Source organism: Chelonoidis abingdonii, chromosome 2, assembly GCF_003597395.2.
Source record: "Chelonoidis abingdonii isolate Lonesome George chromosome 2, CheloAbing_2.0, whole genome shotgun sequence".
Taxonomy (NCBI): domain Eukaryota; kingdom Metazoa; phylum Chordata; order Testudines; family Testudinidae; genus Chelonoidis; species Chelonoidis abingdonii.
Window position 1 is genome coordinate 287,901,584 of NC_133770.1, and position 22,494 is coordinate 287,924,077.

General features: G+C 48.9%; 1 protein-coding gene across 5 annotated transcripts in view; it reads right to left on the reverse strand.

Moving 5' to 3' along the window:
* Positions 1-22,494, reverse strand: part of ZFAT (zinc finger and AT-hook domain containing) — a 301,679-nt gene that overhangs the window by 186,748 nt on the left and 92,437 nt on the right. The window contains exon 1 of one of the 5 annotated variants that reach the window (XM_075063269.1): positions 12,644-12,910. The exons of 3 other annotated variants lie outside the window; for them this stretch is intronic. In XM_075063269.1, the coding sequence (XP_074919370.1) occupies positions 12,644-12,707 (64 nt within the window). In that variant the 5' untranslated portion in view covers positions 12,708-12,910. Of the gene's footprint in view, positions 1-10,743; positions 10,766-12,643; positions 12,911-22,494 lie in introns of those variants that run through there. One more of the 5 variants, XM_075063273.1, reaches the window with a different exon arrangement.

Below are 22,494 nucleotides of genomic sequence, written 5' to 3' on the forward strand. Positions count from 1 at the left end.
GGGAAAAACACCGGGAGAAACATGTCCTGGTTAACATGAAAGGCCGAAACCACCTGAGGGAGTAAAGCCAGGTGTGGTCGCAACTGCACCTTTGTCTTTGTGGAACACAGTGTACGGCGGATCACCGTAAGAGCCCTAAGTTCGGAGACTTGTCTGCCAATGTAAGGCTACGAGGAAAGCTGTCTTCCAAGACAGATATAGTAGCGAGCAGGTTGCTAATGGCTCGAACGGGAGACATAAGTCTGGTTAAAACCAGGCTGGGGTCCCAGTCGGGCCTGGGCGGCCGTACTTGAGGGTATAAGGCGCTCCAAGCCTTGAGAACCTCGAAACCATAGGGTGTGAGAACACGGAATGACCACCTTTGCCTCCCGGGAAGGTAGAGATGGCTGCCAAGTGTACCTCAGTGGATACTGCTAAGGCCTACCTGTTTGAGAGACCAGATGTAGTCCAAAATAGAAGGGGATCGAGACCTCAGTGGAAGTAAATTAAGCGTTTCGCACCGCAGGAGAACGCTTCCACTTGGCCAGTATGTGACCGGCTGGGAAGGCTTCCTGCTACCCAGGAGAACTTGTACTGATTCAGAGAATGTAACTTACTGGTTAGCCATGCAGCAGCCACGCATGAGGTTGAAGATGCTGCAGGTCCGAGGTGGCGAAGTCTGCAGGTCCGAGTTGGGTCTGGGGGAGTGAGCAGGTAAACTGGCTGGCTATTGACAAGTCAGAGCAAACGTGGTGTACCAGTGCTGCCTGGGCCACGCTGCAACGATCATGAGAGCGTGCTTCTGTCCCTGCGGTGTTTCAGCAGGACTTGTGAACAGCAGGAACAGTGGAAGGCAGGCAAGGAGCTGGCTCTTCCACCGCATCAGGAAAGCAGCCAAGATCGATCCGGGAGAGACTTGGAAGGAGCACGAACAATCTGGCATTCCTGTCTCCGGCAAGCGAACAGGTCTATTTGGGGAAATCCCCACTAGGCACTTCGGAAACAGAATGCATACGTCCGGGTGGATCGACCAGTGTGAGACAGAAAAGACCTGCTGAGTCGTTTCGTCGCCAGAGTGTCGACCGCCTAGAAGACTAGACACTATCCAGATCTTCGAGGGGGCTATGCAAAAGTCCCAGAATGGTATGTAATGCCTCCTGAAAAAGGGGGAGGACTGGTCCTCCCTGTTGTGTATGGTGACTGGCGTCTGTGCTTGTCTGTAAACCACTGAGACACACGGCCTCAGCAACTGAGAGTGGAAAGCCTGGCAAACGGCCAGGATGGACTCCTCTCCAGTTCTCGGACATTTATGTATAATGCCAGCTCCTGAGAACAGGCCTCCCTTAGGATTTATGGTGCCCTAGGCGAGATTATAAACTATGCCCCTGATAGCCTGTCGCTCTTGCATACACAAACATAGCTTACAGGTATTGAAAAACTGCCACAGGCTGTTAACTTGAAAACCAGTTTAACTTGAAGCACCCTTGTAATGTTGATGATACTAGCACTAAAGTAGCACTATAGAAAAAATTCTGATTTGACAGAATGATGACAAAAATATTTTTTTAATTTGTCAAATTTATTGGCATTTTATGAGAGGTTAATTGAAACACGTTGATTAGTTTTTATTAAGCAATCTTTCTGCTTTTTTGCTGCAATCAGTAATCAATTCAATGTATGACCAAGACAAAGTGATGTCTTGTTTGATTGTAAGAATAGCCGACCAGTCAAGTGTTTCCTGACTCATTGTAGAGCGAGATAGTTTTTATGGCTGTTAGTTTTGAGAGAACTCCTTCTCCTGATGCTATTGTTACAGAATTGTCAGTAGTATATGGGTGGCAAGTTTGCTGTTATGTATAACCTGTACCAATGTCCATCAATTGATTTTGACATGTGTGCAACAAATGCAATTCTTCTCATACAGTGCAAGTCCATTTTAAATCACAACGATCACTGCTGCTTCGACGTGCTCTCTAGGTCAGCGGGTCCCACAACGTGATGCCCGCTGGGCGCCATGGTTGCCACAGGGGCTTTTCAGTACACACGCATACTGGCCAGAGGCGATGTATCTGCCAAAATGTCGCCGAAATTTCTGGCAGCCATTTTGCGCCAAACACTCCTCTGGATGACACTGCTTGCCGCCGAATATTCAGCAAGCATTTCGGTGGATGCTCAGTCGCCACACGTCCTTTGGTCTGGCGGACTGCCAGACGAAAAGGTTGGGGGACCACTGCTCTAGGTTTCTTGCACTTTGCTCATTAGTTGCTCTTTGTTTTCCTTATTTCGATTGAATTTAAGTCCACGCTCAGACCTGTTGCAGCTGAGTGAATGTACCCGCTGACAGCAGCGGCGTTGAGTGGCTCCAGCGGGGTCTCAGCTGCTGGCGCTGCTCAGCCTGCGTGCCAGCCTTGGGGTATCCTTGGGTGGTGTCAGGCAGCAGCGGGGTCCTGAGATGGGAACTGGCAGTGGATCCCGAGATCGGCAAGTGGCGCAGCGCGGGCATCCAGAGCCAGCGGTGGGGCTGAAGCATTCACCCACCACTGCGTGTTCATCAAAAAGTTCGGATCGCGTGCCACCTTTGGCTATATGTGCCGTGAGGTTGCGACCCATGATCTATTGCTACTAGTAAGGAGATGAGGCATATTACAGTTGTTTGGAGGGCTCTATTTGGCAGTAAAGGGTATTGGAAAGTCAGTCAACATTTTTTGTTTCTCTGATGAAAAATGGTCTACTCCCTTTCCCATTAGCAAACTATGTCAACTAATTGTTCAACAAACTTAATTTTCTGTTTTTGGCTAGCGTATTGATTTTTTAAAAAAATAGGTATTGAAAATTGAATTCAGAATTCTTTAGCGCATTTTTGGCGACAAATTTGTCAATGACAATCAAATGGGAACACAGTACTGCTTTCATTGCTTGGCTCACTCCCGCCTCCTCCCCCGCCAGCCTGCTGGTTCAACAGCTTGCCAGGGGAGAGGAGCTAGGTGGACCTGAACGTCTTGGGGTGCAGTAGTGGCACGCAGCAGCAAACTCCTTCGGTCCAATCACATGCCAGTGGGCACCACCGCCCGCTCACGGGGCATGGTGAATTAGCACAGCACCTGATCTCAGGGACGGAGCACCCATTGGGCACAGCGAGCTAATCCTCGATCCTGAGTTGCGCTCCCCCAGATTAGATTGGATTACTGCTAGTCGTGGGTAGAGATGCGCTCCCAGCTAGGGTGACAAGATCCAGATGTCTGATTATTATAGGGCCAGTTCTTCGATATTTGGGGCTTTGTCTTATCATAGGCACAATTACCCACCTGGGGTGATAGACAGCAAAGGTGTGGAAAAATCGGTGGGAGGTGGGGGCAATAGGAGCCTATATAAGAAAAGAGGGGGAGGGGGGGGGGGGGGCCAAAAAATTGAGGACTGTCTCTATAAAAGATAGGGACATCGGCTCACCCTCCCCCAACCCTGGTACTGATTTTCACCCTGCGTATCTGCTTCTATTCACCCAGCCAGCCGTATGTCTGTGACCATTCCAATCCTGGCTGCCTGCGAGGAAGGAGTTACTTTCACTGTCATTCCCTCAGCAGGTAGGCAAGTCAGCCTCAATCCTTCCCCACGGGCACTCCTCACCCAACACTACCCTGACAGCCCTCACGCGGGGGAAAGAGTCACCTCACAGGTGAGCATAGGCGGCGGGTTGTATAATTTGGGAGGTGCCCAAAGTGTGGTGCCCGCCCCCACCCTAACCCCGCTGTCGACCTGTAATGCCGATATAAATGAAGATACAATGCGTCAAGCACCAAGATTACAAGGGTCAATTAAATGTGTTAAGTCAGAAGCAGCACTGCCTGCTTGTCAATATACGTATTATATTTTGTTGCGCTTGCGGTGAAAAAAGTGGGAATGTTTCTTAATGTTTTCCTCTTGAATACTGGTGGGTGCCTCAGTTTCCCGCTGCAAGGTGCCAATTGAAGGTTGCTGAGGACAGATCAGAAGAGATCAGAAGAAACACAAAGGCTAGAGGAGGAGTGTCAGTTTGGAGCTGGGCTGGGGAAATGGTAAGCCCAGAACTTGGTCTAGGCTCCCAGCCTCCAAGATGGACCTGACTGAGGGGTCCTGTTTCTGTACCTACAAGCCTTTATTTTAGACTGTGATATCCTGTCCGTCTAAATAAACCTTTCTGTTTATGTGGCTGAGTTGGGTCAGCGACCTCTGGTGCCCCAGGACCTGCCTGGGCACACCGCTGCGGAAAGCGCACAGTGTGGAAGGGCATCTGAAATGCTCTGAGGTCAGACCCAGGATAAGTGTAAGCGGTCTTGCTCCGGAATAGTAGCTCAGAGAGAGGAGGCTCCCAGAGTCCTGACTTGTTTGGTATGGAGCAGTCTCACAAGCATCCCAGCATCCTCTTCACATCCATGCACTTCCGCGAATCCAACAGCACTGACCCTCTCCTCCTGGCCTTTGTCTTTTTCAGGCATTAGGAGGCCACCTGATCTCTTTGTTCTCACACACTTCAGTGGCACATTGCAGGAGAGGCGACTCAGGCCACATGCCTTGGAGAACAGGGTGTTCGGCCATTCTCCTGTGCAGACACGCATCATACTGCACTCTAGGGCTCTACAACAATCACACACCCTTATCCCACCATCTAGATCCTTGAGAAATGCATAGGGGAAACTGAGGCACCCACACAGTAGTCAGAGAAAACATTAAGAACATTCCCACTTTATAATACCTGTATACTTGAAAGGGTGTAAAATAATCAAGTATTGTGCTAAACACAATGATACTCCAACTGACCACCAAATTTAAGTTGCACATTTTCCCCCCTCAAGTGAGGGCTCTGGGATGGGGCTGAGGATGAGAGGTTCACACTGCAGCAGGGTGCTCAGAGCCGCAGGCTCTGGGGTGGGGCAGGGTTGGGGATAAGGAACTTGGGATGCAGACAGGCTGCCCCAGGGGTAGGGCCAGAGAGGACTCTCCCCACTCCTTACTGGCAGAAGCAAGCTCCAGGGGAGGGACCCCTCCTCTCTCCCTCTTCCCCTCCCCCGGTGCTCCAGGAGGCTGCCTGCCACTGACTTCTATAGCCTTAGACAAAAGCAGCATAAACAAAGGAGAGAGGCACTGGCTGTTTTCTTTCAGGCAGGGCAGATCCGAGGCGGGCACAGGGGAGAAACCCAGCTCCAAATATTGGTGGAACAGAGCCCCCAGCCTTGAATATTCCTGGTGCTTGAGCACCTCGACTCCAGCTCCTGTAGGTGAGTTCCTTCCCCCACCCCTTCCCAGAGACTTCCCAGCAGCCCCTCCCTCAGACTGTGCTGCATTCGGCTCTCTCTAGGACCCAGCAGCCCTGCTCTTTTATGCTCCACTGCTTCCCGTCTGTCTGGGCTTCCTGCAGAGTGGTGCCCTCACGCAGAGTGGGGCCCTACACGGCTGACTATTCTGCCTATGGCTAAGGACGGCCCTGCCTGAGAAGATCAAAGGCCTTGAGTACGAAGGTGACCAAGGTGAGCACCCCAGCCGAGAGATGACGCATCCGTCGTCAGGGACATTGAGGGTTGCGGTGGATGGAATGGCATTCCTGCACACATCAAGGAGGGAGTTAGCCAGCATTCTAGGGAGCCTAGGGTGCTTGGGGGAATGATGACTATTGTGTCTATTGGGTCCCTGCCCAGGCGGTATAACGAGTTGAGCCAAACTTGGAAAGGACGGAGGCGGAGCCTGGCGTGTTTGGTTACCAACGTGCAGGCAGCCATGTGACCCAGGAGACCGAAACAAGTGCGAGCCGAGGCCGTCGGGAAATTCTGTAGACCTCGGATGATTGTTGCCATTGCCTGAAACCGCAGCTGTGGTAAGCAGGCTCTGGCTAGACTGGAGTCCAAGATAGCTCCTATGAAGTCTAATCTCTGCATGGGAACCAGAGTGGATTTTTCTGATCATCAGGCCTAGACGTGTGAATAGGTCCTTGACGATGCGCACATGCTGAGTGACTTGTGTCTTGGAGGCCCCTCGGATGAGCCAATTGTCCAAATACGGAAAAACATGTATCCGACGTCGGCAGAGATGGGCGGCGACTATGGCCATACACTTTGTAAACACCCTTGGGGGTGCAGAAAGGCCAAACAGCAGGACCATAAACTGGAAGTGCTGACGGTTGGCTACAAAGCGGAGGTATCTCCTGTGCGGAGGAAAGATGGCGATGTGAAAGTACGCATCCTTCATATCAAGGGCGGCATACCAGTCTCCAGGATCCAAGGACGGGATAATGGTCCCCAGGTATACCATGTGGAACTTCAACTTTACCATAAACTGATTGAGTCCTCGCAGGTCTAGGATAGGTCTGAGACCTCCCTTCGACTTGGGGATTAGGAAATAATGGGAGCAAAACCACTTGCCCCTTTCTTCCATCGGTACCTCCTCCATAGCTCCTATGGCAAGGAGCATCTGCACCTCTTGCAAGAGGAATTGCTCGTAAGAGAGGTCCCTGAAGAGGAACAGGGTTGGAGCGTGGGAGGGCGGGGTTGAAATAAATTGGAGGTGGTACCCATACTCCACTGTGCATAGGACCCAGCGATCTGAAGTTAACTGGGACCACGCCGGGAGGAAGTAGGAGAGATGGTTGGAGAAGGGAGGAGAGGAATCCTGGCCTGTAACGGGTGCACCTTCAAAAGTTCGTCTTTGGTCCTGGTGGTGGTTTCGAGGGACCTTGATTTTGGACCCCTACGGGTCCTGACGATCGTCTGCGACCACCTCGGCCACGCCGCCAGCCAAAGTCCCGTCTTTGTCTAGGCACAGAGTATGGGTGGTGAGGCTGGGGATGGAAAGGCCTGCGTTGGGTAACCGGCGTATGCATGCCGAGAAAGAGCATTATGACCCTGTTGTCCTTCAGGCTTTGCAGCCTGGGGTCAGTCTTTTCTGAGAAGAGGTCTTTACTAATAAATGGTAAGTCCTGAACGGTATAAAGCAGTTCCAGAGGGAGGTTTGCAACCTGAAGCCACGAGATGTGCTTCATGGCAACACCCGAGGCCAGAGTCCTGGCTGCTGAGTCGGCTGCATCCAACAAGGCCTGGAGGGAAGTTCTGGCCACCTTCTTCCCTTCCTCCAAGAGGGCAAAGAACTCTTGGCGGGAGTCTTGAGGGAGAAGCTCCGTAAACTTACCCACCACCACCCAGGTGTTATAATTATAGCGGCTAAGCAAGGCTTGTTGATTTGCCACCCGGAGCTGTAGGGCCCCTGCTGAGTACACCTTGCAGCCGAGTAGGTCCATTCGCCTCGCCTCCTTCGATTTCGGGGCTGGCGCCTGCTAGCCATGGCATTCGCTCTCATTAACGGACTGCACAACTAGTGAGCAGGGAGGAGGAGGGACATACAAGCACTCGTACCCTTTAGAGGGAACCATATATTTACGCTTGACTCCCCTGGCTGCAGAAGGGATAGAGGCTGGGGACTGCCATATAGTATCGGCATTCGTCTGGATGGTCCGAATAAATGGTAGGGCCACTCTAGTGGGAGCATCCGCCAATAGAACGTCCACTACCGGGTCCTTAACCTCCGGGACCTCCTCCACCTGGAGGTTCATATTGAGTGCTACCCTCCTTAGGAGGTCCTGATGGGCTATCAGGTTGATTGGAGGAGAGCCCGAAGAGGATGTTCCTGCCACCACCTCATCTGGAGAAGAGGAAGAGGAGATGCCAGCGACGAGTGGGTCCTGGGTGGCCTGTTGCTCTTGGGCGATCTCCTGCTCCAGAGGAACCTGGGCGTCCGGTGGGTGGACTGAGGCTTCCTCCGCAGCAGTCGGAGTGGGACGGCTAACCGTCGCCTCTGGCACTCGGTGCTCTGATGAGACAGAGCAGGACGGAACTACTGGTACGCCTTGGGCCTGGTGGTACGCCCAAGGTGTCCAGAAAGACCACTGATGGAGTCCTTGGTCCTGGGCCTCTTGGAAGACTCTGGTGGGCACATCAGAATCGCGGTCCTGAGCATAAGAGCTGTCCGCGTGGGACGACCCTGATCCGTGTCTGGATGGCCATGAAGGTGCTGAAAAGCCCTGGGCAGAGTCTGTCTCTAGCAGACCTTGCCCTACTCGGCACCAGGGACCGGTACCGGGAGGTGTACCAGTACCGGGAACGAGATTGGGACCTTCAACCGGAGTGGTGCCAGGAGGTCGACCGAGATCTCGAGGCTCGACGTCGGGAGCGGCTACGGGAGTCACGGTGCCTGGAGCGGTGCCGGGAGCTGGAACGGTGCCGAGAGTAGCGGATCGGCGAACGGAATACCGACCGGTGCCGTGAGTGCGACCGGTACCAAAGAGGAGAACGGTACCGGGACTGCGAGCGGCGTCGGGAGCGCCGACGGAACCGGGAGCGTCTGCGGGACCGTGATCGTGAACGGTGCCATTCTGCTGTGCTGACAGAGGATGGCCTTATCAAGGCAGGCTTGCCGATAGACTGTATTACCCGCACTGGCGGTGCCAGGGGTTTAGGCAGCGTCGACTCTTCGTGGCAGTCAGATCCCTCACCATAGAGAATGTCTCCGGCGTGGAGGGAATGGTAAGCTCAACCACGGCACGTGCCGGGGAGCTGTCAGGCACCAGACTTGACGGCCCTCATGGGACCGGAATCGTCGGTGCCCCGGCAGGTGTCGGTGCCGGGGATCCAACTTAGACGAGCTCTCTGGCTGCAGTGCGGGTGGCACAGAAGCAGCAGGAGTCTTAGGCTTTCTCGACCTCAGGGAGAGGGAGCGGTGCCGAATAGACTTCAGTGCCGGCGATGGCTGGTGCCAAGAGGCCTTGGCAGTACCGGTGCGGTCCAGTGCCGGGGAGGTGCTTCTGCCCGTCGATTGACCAGCGCTGGGTGCCGAAGGCAGAGGGGTAAGAGCCGCCTCCATGAGGAGCTGCTTTAGCCGAAAGTCCCGCTCCTTTTTTGTTCTCGCCTTAAAAGCCTTGCAAATGTGACACTTATCTGCCAGGTGAGATTCCCCGAGGCACTTAAGGCAGGAGTCGTGTGGATCTCCTGTCAGCATCAACTTATGACAGGCCGAGCACAGTTTGAAACCCGGTGAACTGGGCATGAGCCTCGGCACCTGGTGCGGGGAAGGGGCTAATCCCCGAACCCCTCTTAACTATACACTAACTATGAACAATAAAAATTAACTATAACTATATAACTTTGAACTACATACACAACAAAATAACTAGAGAACTAAGAGTAGCTAGGGAAGTGGAGGTCAGTGAAACCGCACTCAACTGTTCCAACGACCGACACGGGTGGTAAGAAGGAACTGAGGGACGGTTGGGTCGGCAGGGGTATATATCCGGCGCCATGGTGACCCACCGAGTTAGGGTAAAAATCTTCCAACGAACGTGCACGCACACCTAATTGGAATGGATATGAGCAAGCACTCGAAGAAGAATAACAGTATTTTTTACAGAACCCAAAAGTGAGATAAGTGTCTGGGAATAATAATAAAAAACAGGGTCTCCCTCAAGGAGCTTACAAGATAATATCAGACATCATATAATAAAAGGGGTATGAACACAATAAAGTGAAGGCAAAGTTGGAATATATGGAGCCAAAGGAGAGAAAGGGTGGCAGTACAGAGTGTGGATTGTGGTGATGGGGAAATGTTACAGAATAGAATGCAGAAGCAGGATGGGGAATTAATAGGGGAAATATAAGGCAATAGAACTGGAGCAGAGAAGTGAAAACAAGGAGAATGTTAGGAGAATAGGCAGAGGAGGAGGGCTGGGTCTAGACAGCAGAAGAATAAGTGTGCTGATCATAGTTCTTAAACAATTAGGTGATGAGTAAGCAACTGACAATTGATCAACCAGGTGCTAATTAGGTGGTGAAGCAACAGGGCGATTAATTAGTCAATTAAGTGCAAAGCATCAAATAAGCAATAAGTCAATTACGTATGCACAGAATCAATGATTAAGCAGTGGATAATTAATCAGGTGGGAAGTCAACAAAGCAACTAATTAGACAGAAATTAAGTATGCAGAGAATCAAAGAAACTGTAAATCAATTAAGTATGCCGTAAACAAATAATATGAATATCAGCCAAAAATATTAAGAAATATTCAGTTTGCTAAATATAATTGATAGCTATGTTATCTGAATACTCAATAAGCTTCAAGTGATGTAAACCTAAATTTTAATATAATTTTAAATTTAAAAAGTTCCAAAATTAATTCAACAAAAAACAAACAAAAAAACACACTCCTCCAAAACCCCCAACATTACAAGCTAACAAATAAAGCATTAACATTAAGTTAACATTCACATTAAGCAGGTAACAAATAAAATTTATAAACAAACTGTTTCTATACTTTTTCTTCATATTGTTCTTCCAAATATCTCAAGCACCTTCCTAACACCCAGGGATGTGGTGATGCTTAATTAGTTCATGTTTGAAAAAAATCTCCATTTTACTTATCAAGCATAAGGCACAAGGAGATTAAGTGACTTTCCCAAGATTATACAGCAAGTTGCATACCATGGCACAGAACCCAGGCTTCCCGACTCCCTCCACTAAATACAAGACAGCATCCCTACCTTTTGATTTAAAGCACCACAAAAAAATTGACTCAAACAGGTAACACTTAGCTTAACACTTTTCAAAGCTACAACAAAGCTTAGTTTAAAAAAAAAAAAAAAACATGGTTGAGATATGATCACAAAATATGGTGACTGTGTGATGGGAACAGTCTAGAAATATTTTAACCAAATTGTAACCATTTTAAAGTATTTTATAAAGGAAAAAACTCACTGAAATTAAACTCTTCCAGAGGTATTCCTGGGCAGAAAGAAAGAGGCATATCATCTCTCTATATATTTACAAGGCTAGCCTTAGGAGTAGTCAACGTTGGCACCATGGGAGGTGTGTGCTGTCAAAAGAGGGTGTTACAGTAAGAACCCCGCTCCCTGCTGCCCTCGTCTGGCTCCGCCCCTCAGGCCTGTTCAGCTCACAGACACAGTCAGTCTCCAGCCCTGGTCCATCCCCATCCTCTGTGCTGCCTGCATCTCTGCTCCGTCCTTCTACCCTCAGCTTCACTCCAAGTTCCGCCTCCAGTCCCAGTCCACCCCCATCACCCACTCCACCTGCACCTCCGCTCCGCCCCCTGCCCCTAGCCCCCGCTTCCCCGCCTCACTCTGCCCCCAGACAAGCTCCATTCCGCAACCCTGCTCCACCTCCAGCCTCACCCAAGGTGCCATTTTCCATAAGGCATACCACATACCAATACATCAAACAAATCATGGTAATATGTATCCCAAGCAATTAGCTAAAATTATCAGCAGAGCCAATATTTCAAAACATATATATCTAATAATACTTCTTGCAGGTCTGTAGGAGTCAAAGGCAAATGTAACTCCATAATTAAAGCCAAAGCTAACCTCAGGATTAAGACTCTGATCCTGCATGCACTTAGGCACATACTCAAATGTAGACATATGCCCAAGTGCTTGCAAGATCACATTATACCTTTGCCTCTTCCCCAAGCGCATGCATTTCCCACCCTCCCCACTCCCGGCAAGCGCTGGGAGCGAGGGGGACAAGTGAGGACACAGTGCGCTCAGGGAAGGAGGAGGAGGCGCAGCGGAGGTGAGCTGGGGCAGGGTGCTGCCAGTAGGTGCAGACCAATTTTTCCCCCTGGGTGCTCTAGCACCAGAACACCTATGGCATCGGCGCTTATGGCTCACAGCTGTGCCTGCGAACTTCAGCATCTTCACCTCTTACCTGTAAGTTTTAGAGAAGCAACCGTGTTAGTCTGTATCCATTCTATGCATCCGAAGAAGTGAGCTGTAGTTCACAAAAGCTCATGCCGAAAAAAAATTGTTAGTCTCTAAGGTGCCACAAGTACTCCTGTTCTTTCTACCTGTAAGTGGCTGCCTGGCAATGGGGGATATGCACGGGCAGCTGGGCCTAGCCCCCTGGCTGCAAAGGTGATGAGTGAGGCACACTGGGGCACCACGGTATCAGTGGGCACCCAGTGCAGGCTGTGGCCCTTTAAAACTGAGCTGCTCCTCCAGAGTTGAGCATGCAGGCAGGAGCTGGGGCCCAGCTTCAGCTGCAAATACTCCAGGCCAGGTTCCAGCAGGAGCTCGGGAAGTTTCTTTTGAGGGGGCGAATGTGCCCTGGCTTACAGGAAAGCTGCAGACCTGTCCCCAGCACTACTCCTGCTTTGCCTGCTCCACATCTGTGCCTGTGAAATTTAGCGTCTTCACCTCCTACCTGTAAGTGACTGCCCTCCAGGTGGCGAGTAGGGGGCAGGGACAGATGTGCCTACTTTTAAGATGCGATACAGCCACAATATAGTATTTACTGTTTGTTTGTCTCTGCTGCTGCCTGATTGCTTACTTCCCATTCCACATGGTGTCGGGTTGACTGGTCAGTCTCTAACTCTGTTGTTCATATCTTTGAGCTTCTACCGTAGTTCCTTCAGTCCAATTTTTCCTTCTGTTTAGTAACTCTTTCCTTCCTTAATTTATACCATTCTTCATTTCCACTATTTCATTTGCTTCCTAGCATGTATGTGCCATTTCAATATTTCCCTTTCTTTCCCCTCCCCAATGTCTTTTATACTCTATATTAAGTCCTTTTACTCTTCCCTCTCTATACCTGACCACATACTCCTAAATTACATGCACACTTCTCTATACTCACTCACCTACACATCCACTCTGCCACAGGGTACTTGTTTTCTTGCACCTCCCACAACCCTGCTTCTCCATTCTTCCATTTATGCCTTGGCTATAGTGTGCAAAAAGTGTGTTCTTTATTCAAGTTAAAATCCTAGTGAAGACAAAGCAGTTTGTAGTTTTCGTATAACTTAGCAGGTTGAGTTAAAAGCTAAGACTTTGCCTTCAGTGTCAAAAAAGGTGGCTTTTCAGTTTGTATTTTACAGTGAGATAATTAACGTGTATTAGCTATCTTGCTGGAAAATCTTAGTAGACACAACTTGGTAGTTTTTACCATGATCTAAGCAGGCGAGGTCAACACTATGCCCCTCTCACACGGGAGCTTGCCTAACTACATCACAGTAAAAGCTACAGTGCCTTGTCTCCACTAAGATTTCACAGCGAGATAGTTAGGTCACTGTAAAAACAGACCTTTTTGGCAGTGAAAACAAAGCCACAGTGTACACAAGGCCTTAGCCACAGATCAAAGGCCTCTACGCCAGCAACACAGCAGGCAGCTCTCCACCTTCAGCATCTCCCAACTTCCCACTGAATCCCATAGTCACGACTCTGGTTCAGTTCCCCATACCTTGTTTCCTAGCTGCCCTTTGCTCCTTTCCAGCTCCTCCTAGCTCTCCACTCCTCCATCATTCTACTCCTCCCTAATTCCCCAAGGTCAGCTCCTCCCAGCGTCCTCACTCTCTCAACAGCCTGCAGAGATAGGCAGGCAAGTACTTGGGCTACCTAGCGTGGACAGAGCACCCCTACTCACCCTATTCCAGGGGTTTTGAGCACAGATTAAATGACATAAAACATAACATTCAATAACTTGATCTTTAGCTAAAAGACCTATAAAAACACTTTTAAGGGTTTTCAAACAGGAAATCTAAAACCACTGCATGCAAATTCCCTTTTGCCTTCATGCACATCCAGAGAGTACAGCCTAAAAATATTGTGGGATTAGCCAAGAATGAGAAGAGATTCTTCTGAGCTTAATTACAAACACAAAATAAATGGAAATACGTAACAAAATTTTTCTGGCAACAATATTCTTGCTATCCCTCCTCCAACAGGTCTAAGTTTCTCATTGTGAGCTACAGCTCCAAATCTCTCTCAGCGTTCAGACCTGTAAAAGCAGCTATGATTGTGGACTGAGTGAAGAACAGATCCCCCAGAGCTTCACCACTATATAGCTTAGCATACAGAGAACGCACTTGTATGACAACTAAGCAGGAATTTTAAACATTCTGCAAACACGTATATTACTGCAAATTAACATCTGCCACTATATCAGTGTTCTCACTGTGTACATGAATACTGTACCAATACTGCCCTGTGCAACATGGTCCAGTTATAACTCATCTACCAGCAGGACATGCCAATGCAGTCTCTGGCAAGTCCAGATGTAAAAACACTAAGTGTGGGTCTAAAGAAAAATCCACAGCTAGCCCATGCCAGCCAAGTCGGGCTCATGGGGCTCGAGCTGTGGGGCTGTTCCGTTGCTGTGTATAATTCTGGGCTCAAACAGGAGACCGAGCTCTGAGACTCTCCTACCAGTAGCCTAGAGCCCAGGCTCTCACCAAGCCCAGAAGTCTACACCACAATGAACGAGCCCACAGCCCAAGTTGGATGGAATGGGTCAGCCACAGGTTTTTCTTTGCTGTGTAGACATGCCCTAAGTCAGTGGTCCCCAACCTTTTTCATCTGGCACCGAGCCACCGAGGACCGTGGCCAGCGGACGAGCATCTGCCGAAATGCCGCTGAGAATGTCAATAGGTGTCACTGCCGAAATGCCATCGAGAAGCAGCGCCATCCAGAGGCGTCACCGCCCAAATGCTGTCAAAAATCATCTGGATTTCGACGGCGTCACCTCTGGATGCTGCTGCTTCTCGGCGGCATTTCGGCGGATGCTTGTCCGCCGGACACTACGTGGGTGCACACAGATGCCGCAGCGGGTACCATGGAGCCCGCGGGCCCTGCGTTGGGGACTACTGCCCTAAGTAATCAATTTCTTTCTAGACTTTGTGCTATATGCTACACAAATACAAAACTTTGCTATTTTGGCATTGATTCCCACCCACTACTGCTGACCTAAAATCTGCAGCTGGTTGAACACAATATAAAAAGGCTAGAATTATAATTCATATTGCAGTTTTACATTGTAATAGGAAAAATGATAATACACTAACATGAGGATCACTAACTGAGCCAATAAACGTAAAAGGATTGATGTTCAAAACTCATGTGCAATATAACAACTGATGCTTTTCATTATACCAAAAGGTGGACGCATAGCTCTCCTTACAAAATTATGCTTTTAGTAACAACTACTTACACACTAAAAGGAGATTTTCAGCTCCAAACCCCTCGTATTACAATCTGTGGGTTTGTGACACTGGCAGACCAGTGCCAGCTCGTGCCAAGATCCCTATGTCTCAGCTGAACGCTGACAAATACATAGCTGGAACACTCTGGCTCAACTGTGTGTTAGATAGTTAAAAAACGGATTTGAATTATAAGAATGTGTTTAGACTCTACAGTGGGGGATCAGCAACCTTCGGGATGTGGCCCACCAGCGTAAGCCCCCAGCGGGCCAGGCCAGTTTGTTTACCTGCCGTGTCCGCAGGTTCAGCCAACTGCAGCTCCCACTGGCAGCGGTTCATCACTCCAGGCCAATGGGAGCTGTGGGAAGCAGCGCGGGCCGAGGGATGTGCTGGCTCCCGCTTCCCGCCTGTGAGTTGCTGCATGCATTAATCTCACAACATCTGTATGCCTCAGGTAATATTTGAACAGCTATGTTGTGAGCCTCTGTGACCAGGTAAATCACTATACAGGAGAGAGATATTAATTAGCAAGAAGGGCTGATCTTCAATAGAAAGTGTTACACCCTTTCCAAAACAAAAAGTTTATTGATACCAGAAAAACTAGTGTGTACACTGCAATTGGACTATCCCTACATACCATCAACAAGAGGACAAAATACTTCTGTTGTTCTGCTCTCCTCCCTGTGAAAGCAAGTCATGCAAGTAGACCCCTGCCATCAGCTGAGTTTGCAGCTCAGCTCAGCAGGAGTGGGATACAACTACAAAGAAAAGGAAGTTGATATTTGTGTGCTGCTTTGACTCTGTGGGACGAAGTGTTTCTCAGCATAAAAAACAGATCCTCAGTGGCTTAGCCTGAATTAGCCCTAAACAACATATAGAATCTGATTACAGCAGCTTTTATTACCTTTTTAAATGTAAGATTGCAACTCATTTGTGTATCTATGTTTACCGGTTTTAATTTTGTAAATAATTCTCTGGTTTCCTTTTTCTATTTAATAAATCTTTATAGTTTATTATAGGATTGGCTACAAGTGTTGTGTTTGGGGTAAGATCTCAGGTGCAACTGACTTGGAGTACATGACTGGTCCTTCGGGACTGGGAGTAACCTGAATATTGCTCTTATTCTTGATATGAGACCATCTATTACAAAGGTATGCTCACATGGGTGGTTAGAGTACCCAAGGGGACTGTCTGTAACTCCATATTAAGATAGATTTAGTGCCTGAGGAGCTCACACTTGATAACTGGTTGGGGACATCTCAGGTCTTGTCTACACTAGAGTTTTGTTGACAAAAGTTATGCTGCTTTAATTCAACCGCTATTGCATGTCCACACTATGATCCTTGTGTAAGCAGAGCGCATCCACACTAGCAGCTCTTGCATCGACACAGAGATCAGTGCACTGTGGGTAGCTATCCCACTATGCAACTGGCTGCAGGGTTTGTTGGAAAGGGTTTGCAATACCTCATGGGCCAGGTAAAGCATCACATGATGCAGGTTTCTCAATCCCATCTTTCCATGGGCATCCTTCTAGATTGCCAGCTGCTTTTCAACTGAAGCGTGGAGGGAAGAAAGGAGTGGGGGGGGGCGGGGGGAGAGACAGAAACAAAGTGTGTATTGGGGAAGCATGTGAGAGACAGTAGTGGGGGGGAAGTGCATATGTGAAAAGACAGTGTGCACTGGGGAAGTGCGTGTATACTGGGGGAGAGTGTGTCAGCACACTGTCTCTAAGTTTAGACAGCAGCCTGGGTAACCAATTCTGGGGAGGGGGGACGCCCCCCACAACATCCCCTGGCTCTACACAGCAGTCTCTTCCCACCCTCATCCCTGCAGCAACAGTCTGCTCTGTCTGCCTGCCAATTCCATATTGATGGTTCTGTGATTCCCTCTGAATTCTCCAACAGCCTCCTCAGCCACCATGAGCATCCTTCACCAGCTCTGAGAGCTCTCCACACTGAAAAATGTCAAAGCTTCCTGGAGCTTTGACAGGTGAACGGTGCATACCTGCAGGGCAGCCAAGTTCAAAACAGTAAGCACAGCGGTCATGGTGGTGGGCCTTGTGGGATACTAGGGAAGGCCAGTTATGTTGACATAACGAACAGCAGCTGATGCTTTGCCAGTAACTCTACCGCAGAAAGCTCTATGCCTCTTCTCAAGGCGGTTTTATTTTGTCGTCAAAACAGCAGAGTTTTGCCTCCTATAGTAGCTCTGTAGCATGTACACCTCCACTGTTTTGTCAGCAAAAAACTGCCTTTTGACAACAAAACTGTGCAATGTAGACAAAGCCTAAGTATAGAACTCACAACTAATTTGGAGTTTGTGGTCTTGCTCTTAACTGTCTACCCTGAGGTTGGTACTCATGGTCTTGAGTCACTGCAGCAGCATTACAGGGTTTCCTAGAAAAGGAGGAGAGGGGACTCGCAGATGAATATATACAATTTTTTTCCTTGGTGTAACTACTTTAGCTCAAACAAGAAGTATCCAAGTTTCATGCTAATATTTAACACAGGAGTAACAAGTAACAGGGCCAATAATTTTAGTTGAACATAAAAATAACTGAATAACTTTGTGATGTGTTAAGTCAATAGACTTATATTTTGAACTGCACATATACAGAATTATAATATATGCAGTATCACATATTATGCTATTCCCTTCCAACTCTGAATGCATTAACAAAAGTGACATAAGAAAAATAGCATCAAACCCTGCTCGGCTTGTCAGAGAGGAGCACTATTTTCTGCATATTTGCCATCTGTATTCAAATATGTGTTACTATGTAGCTGTGGGCTTTGTTGGCTTCCAGCTGAGTCATTGTGTAGTCAGGGTATTCCACATAGAAAATAAGCAGGTTAAAATAGATACACAAAGAAAAGTCAGACTTTCTTCAAAATATTGTGAAATATGCTAATTCATTTATTTTTATACCTTCAGGCAATCTGCAGTATTTCATAATCTTGATGAAATGCAACTAATTGTGCCAATTGCATTTTTCCATCCTTCAAAAAAGGAGCTTGGAACAAGTATGATCATCAGTTACCCATACATTTGCCTCAAGAGCAGACACTTAGCCAAAGATTTGATCTTCAGGCCTTTCCTTCCCACCACCACCCATTAACATTTTGGAGTTATAAATTGAGGGAAAATACTAATTTTAGTTCTCTTTTTTTGGTGTGGTGAAAATCATCATTTCATTGTTTCTAATCAGTAAGCTCTGCACAAGTAAAGCTTCAGCAAGAAGTTTAAAAATGCTACACATGCTGTAGAACACTAAACAGTGCCATATTTCCTGTTGATTCTTACAAAAGCCTTGTTTACATTACATTTAGTGGCAACTCTCGGAGTCCTAGCGCTTATCTACACAGGGACTCTCAGGAAAGTTATAACAAATCAACTAAAGGTACAAAAAGTCAACGTGAGGAAGTTAAAGAGCATTAAATCCTCATGTAGATGCTCTCACTTAAAGTGATCTTAGGCCTTGGCTACACTGGCGCTTTACAGCGCTGCAACTTTCTCGCTCAGGGCTGTGAAAAAACACCCCCCTGAGCGCAGCAAGTTACAGCGCTGTAAAGCGCCAGTGTAAACAGTGTCCCAGCGCTGGGAGCGTGGCTCCCAGCACTGTAAGCTAATCCCCGCGGGGAGGTGGAGTACCTGCAGCACTGGGAGAGCTCTCTCCCAGCGCTGGCGCCACGACCACACTCGCACTTCAAAGCGCGGCCGTGGGAGCGCTCCCGCAGCAGCGCTGTACAGCTGCAAGTGTAGCCATACCCTTAGCTCACTGTGATTTAATCCGCCTTGGAATGTGGGAGACTTGAGAGGAGGTGGTGGGGTGTATGGGTCAGAGAAAGTGAAAATGACTCTCTAACCCAGTGGTTAACATGTTCACCTGGGAAACCCAGGTTCCAATCCCTGATGCAATCAATGTTTAAGTGCTTTATACAAAGTGGAACAGTTTCAACAGGAGGGATAAAGAAAAACCCATAGGTACCTTGTAGCCCAATAATTAGGACATTCAGCAAGGAGATGTGAGAGCTGGGTTCGAGTCCCTACTCCCAATCAGACATAGTGGGGACTTGATCCTGAGTATCCCACGTGAGAATTCCATCTTTTGAGCTACTAGGTATAAGAGACTGGAACCACCATACTTTCTGCATGTCAAGTATGCTCTGATCTCATTTCTGGGATCAGGCCCTGATGGCAAGTAAGCAAGAGAACATTTAGTTTGTGAATCCCATCGAGACTAAGGCTCAAAGCTGCTCTGTGGTATCAGAACTTGGGCAGCTTTGTGCATGGGGCATAGCTGTCTTTAAAATTCGACACAAATTGGTCTATTCTATCCCTTAAGGTTAATTCAATAATGTCAAAATTTTCTACAGCGGCAAATGATTTTGGATGTCTTATCTTTTGGGTGCCTTACTTGACATGCCTTGAATCTGTGTGGACCTAGCCCGAAGTCTCTCAAGTCTCTCTCCCTCATATATTTTATATCAAAAAACTAAAAAACATTCTTCCCGAACTATGCAGACTTCAGAACTGGATGAAAAAAAAATTATTTAAATTACTTGTTTAGTCTAGACAGGATGACTCAAGTCTAAAAACTCCAATGCCACATCTCAAAATCAGCATTACAATATACCTTGTCAACAGGAAATTTAAACAGTGAAAAGCTTATGTGGCCTATTCATCACATACAGAAAGTGAGGCTCTTGCCTGTCAGGGTGACAAAGCAAACTGATGTTTAGTACTTGCTTTCATCTGATCATGAAACAATTTAGGTAGGAATCAAATGTATCAAACTTTCTTCTAAAAATGGCTGAAATAGACACGTGAAAAAAGTCATAGAAGAAAATTAAGTCTGTATGCACACAGCTGCAGTTTAAAGAGATCAGTTTACTTATCAAGGGACATAACCAACAGTTAAGTTTTTAGTATATAGGATAATTGATTACAAAGTTGGTAGAGATCCTATTACGACAACTGTATAAAAGATCCTACAAAATATCTATACTAGGAGATAAATATTTGGTTTATACTATATGTACCTTTTCTCACATAATTATTTTAAAATACACGTGCCAACTATCTAACTAAATGTTCTACAAGGCTACAGTTACCTTACATTCATAGACAACAAAAGTTATATTCCATGTTCTAGTAGCTACCTCTTGTGGCCAAACACAGGTGCTGCATTCTACACTTTAGGGACCCTATCCTGCAAGGTACTGTGTCCTGAAGCAAAAGACACTCATAAGAAAATAAACCAACATCCTCAAAACTGACCTCTGATTTTTGGGTACCCTACCTGAGATGCCTCAAACCTGACTTGTAGAAGCGCAGAGTATCCATAATTCTACTTGAAATCACCTGGAACTGTAGGCGTCCTGCACAACAGTTGGCTGAAAATCAGGTTCAAGGCACCCAAATATTATTGAACTGAGGTCAAAATGCAGGGCATGTCTCCAGTCTTAATCTATGTCCTCACATAAGATTATGTATATTGATTCTGCTATTTGCACAAGATAGTCATAACATCCTTTTTTATGAACATTTAAAATACAAAAAATGACACTAGTTTAGCGCACATTAGCAGGACATTTTATAGTTACTCCCCTTTGTAAGTTATTTTCACACATAAACATTAGAAACTACTTTTTCCTTTTTTGGGGCACTCTTCTAAACAGTTTAGACCAGGGGTAGGCAAACTTTTTGGCTCAAGAACCACATCTGAGTGGGGAAACTGTATGCAGGGCCATGAATGTAGGGCTGGGGAGGGGGGTTGGGGTGTGGGAGGGAGTGCAGGAGGGGTGCGGGGTGCAGCAGGGGGTTGGAGGCTCAGGGCAGGGACCTGGGGTGCAGGAGGGAGTGCAGAGTGGAGGAGAGGGCTCAAGCAGGAGGTTGGTATGAAGGAGGGGTGCGGCAGGGCCAGGGCAGGGGTGGGGGTGCAGAGTGCAGGAGGGGGATGAGGGCAGAGGGTTGGAGGCTCAGGGCAGGGGGGTGGGATGCAGGTGTGACAGGAAGCTCAGGGCAGGGGGTCAAAGTGCAGGACAGGGCTCAGGGCAGCAGGGGGCTCAAGGCAGGGGGTTGGGGGGCTCAGGGCAGCGGTTTGGGATGCTGGGTGCAGGAGGTGTTCAGGGTGCAGGCTCCAGCCCAGTGCTGCTTACCTCAAGTGTCTCCAGGGTGGCAGCAGCGCACAGCAGGGCTACGGCAGGCTCCCTGCCTGCCCTGGCCCCACACCACTGCCAGAAGTAGCCAGCATGTCCGGCAGTGGCGCCTGGGGGCAGGATGGGGCAAGCAACTCCACCACGTGCTGCCCTCACCTGCACGTACCACCTCCAAAGCTCCAATTGGCCACGGTTTCCTGTTCCCGGCCATTGGGAGCTGTGGGGGAAGGTGCCTGAAGGTGAGAGCAGCACACAGAGCCCTCTTCCCCTCCCATCTCCCAGGAGCTGCAGGGATGTGGTGCCAGCCGCTTCCAGGAGTGGAACAGGGCCAGGGCAGGCAGGGAGCCTGCCTTATCCATGCTGCACCCCAGGGCTGGGAATCCTGTAGGCCAGACTGAAAGCCCTGACGGGCCAGATCCATCCCACAGGCCGTAGTATTCCCTCCCCCGGTTTAGACCACTAGCTTTGGTAGCCGAGGATACCCTTAAGAATCTGAAGGTAAGCAATGTTCTAATACATCTAACAGCACTGAAACTTCCTTATAGAGATTTAGCAGCACTTCTTCCTTAAGAGTAAATTACATGCCAAAAACCCTACTGGGCAGTCTGAGTCCATCCACTATAGGGAAGTGGGAACGGACTCATCACCACCATCTCCAGGCAGCAGGGAGGAACTCAGGCCCCCACTTCACCCACCTTCCTTGCCCAGCTCGCTCCTATAGGCGGAGAGGGGGAGTGGGGAACTGAAGCCAAGGCTCGGAAGTCAGAGATGGGAAAGGCTGGCTCCCCTCCCCAAGTGGGGGGGGTTCCCCCTGCCCATATGTGGACTTGCACCACCCTCCTGGGGGCGGACCTTCCCCAGGCCCCTGCCTAGAAAAGGCAACTCCCGCCGCGTCAGGGCAGGGGCCGCTCCCGCCCCGCCCCACAGAGAGGCACGGGGAGGGGGCGCATGGAGACTCTTTTCCTGCCCCCCAAAAGGAAATGAAGGTGGCAAGCAGGCCCGTCGGTCCCCCCACAGCTCTGGGGCGAAGGGGAAGAAAGGGGGGCTGGCTTGGCTAGCAGAGGGATTGGGGGCTCGGAGCAGGTTGGCTGAATATCGGAGGGGGCAGGTACAGGCTCGGGGGCTGGCGAGCAGCAGCCCCAGGGTTAATTAGCGCTGGGGTTCCGGCACCCCTCCGTAGCTGCCATGAGGCCGGCCCTGGGAGACTGGAGAAGTTCCCGGGAGGTCGGTGGCTGAGGAAAGAGGGGCCATGCCGGCGATGAGACTAATACGTGCGGGAACTACTTCACACGCGGACAGATCATAAATGAACAGCTACCGGACGGGTCTACTTTTTATGCTCGCCCCTCTCCTCCT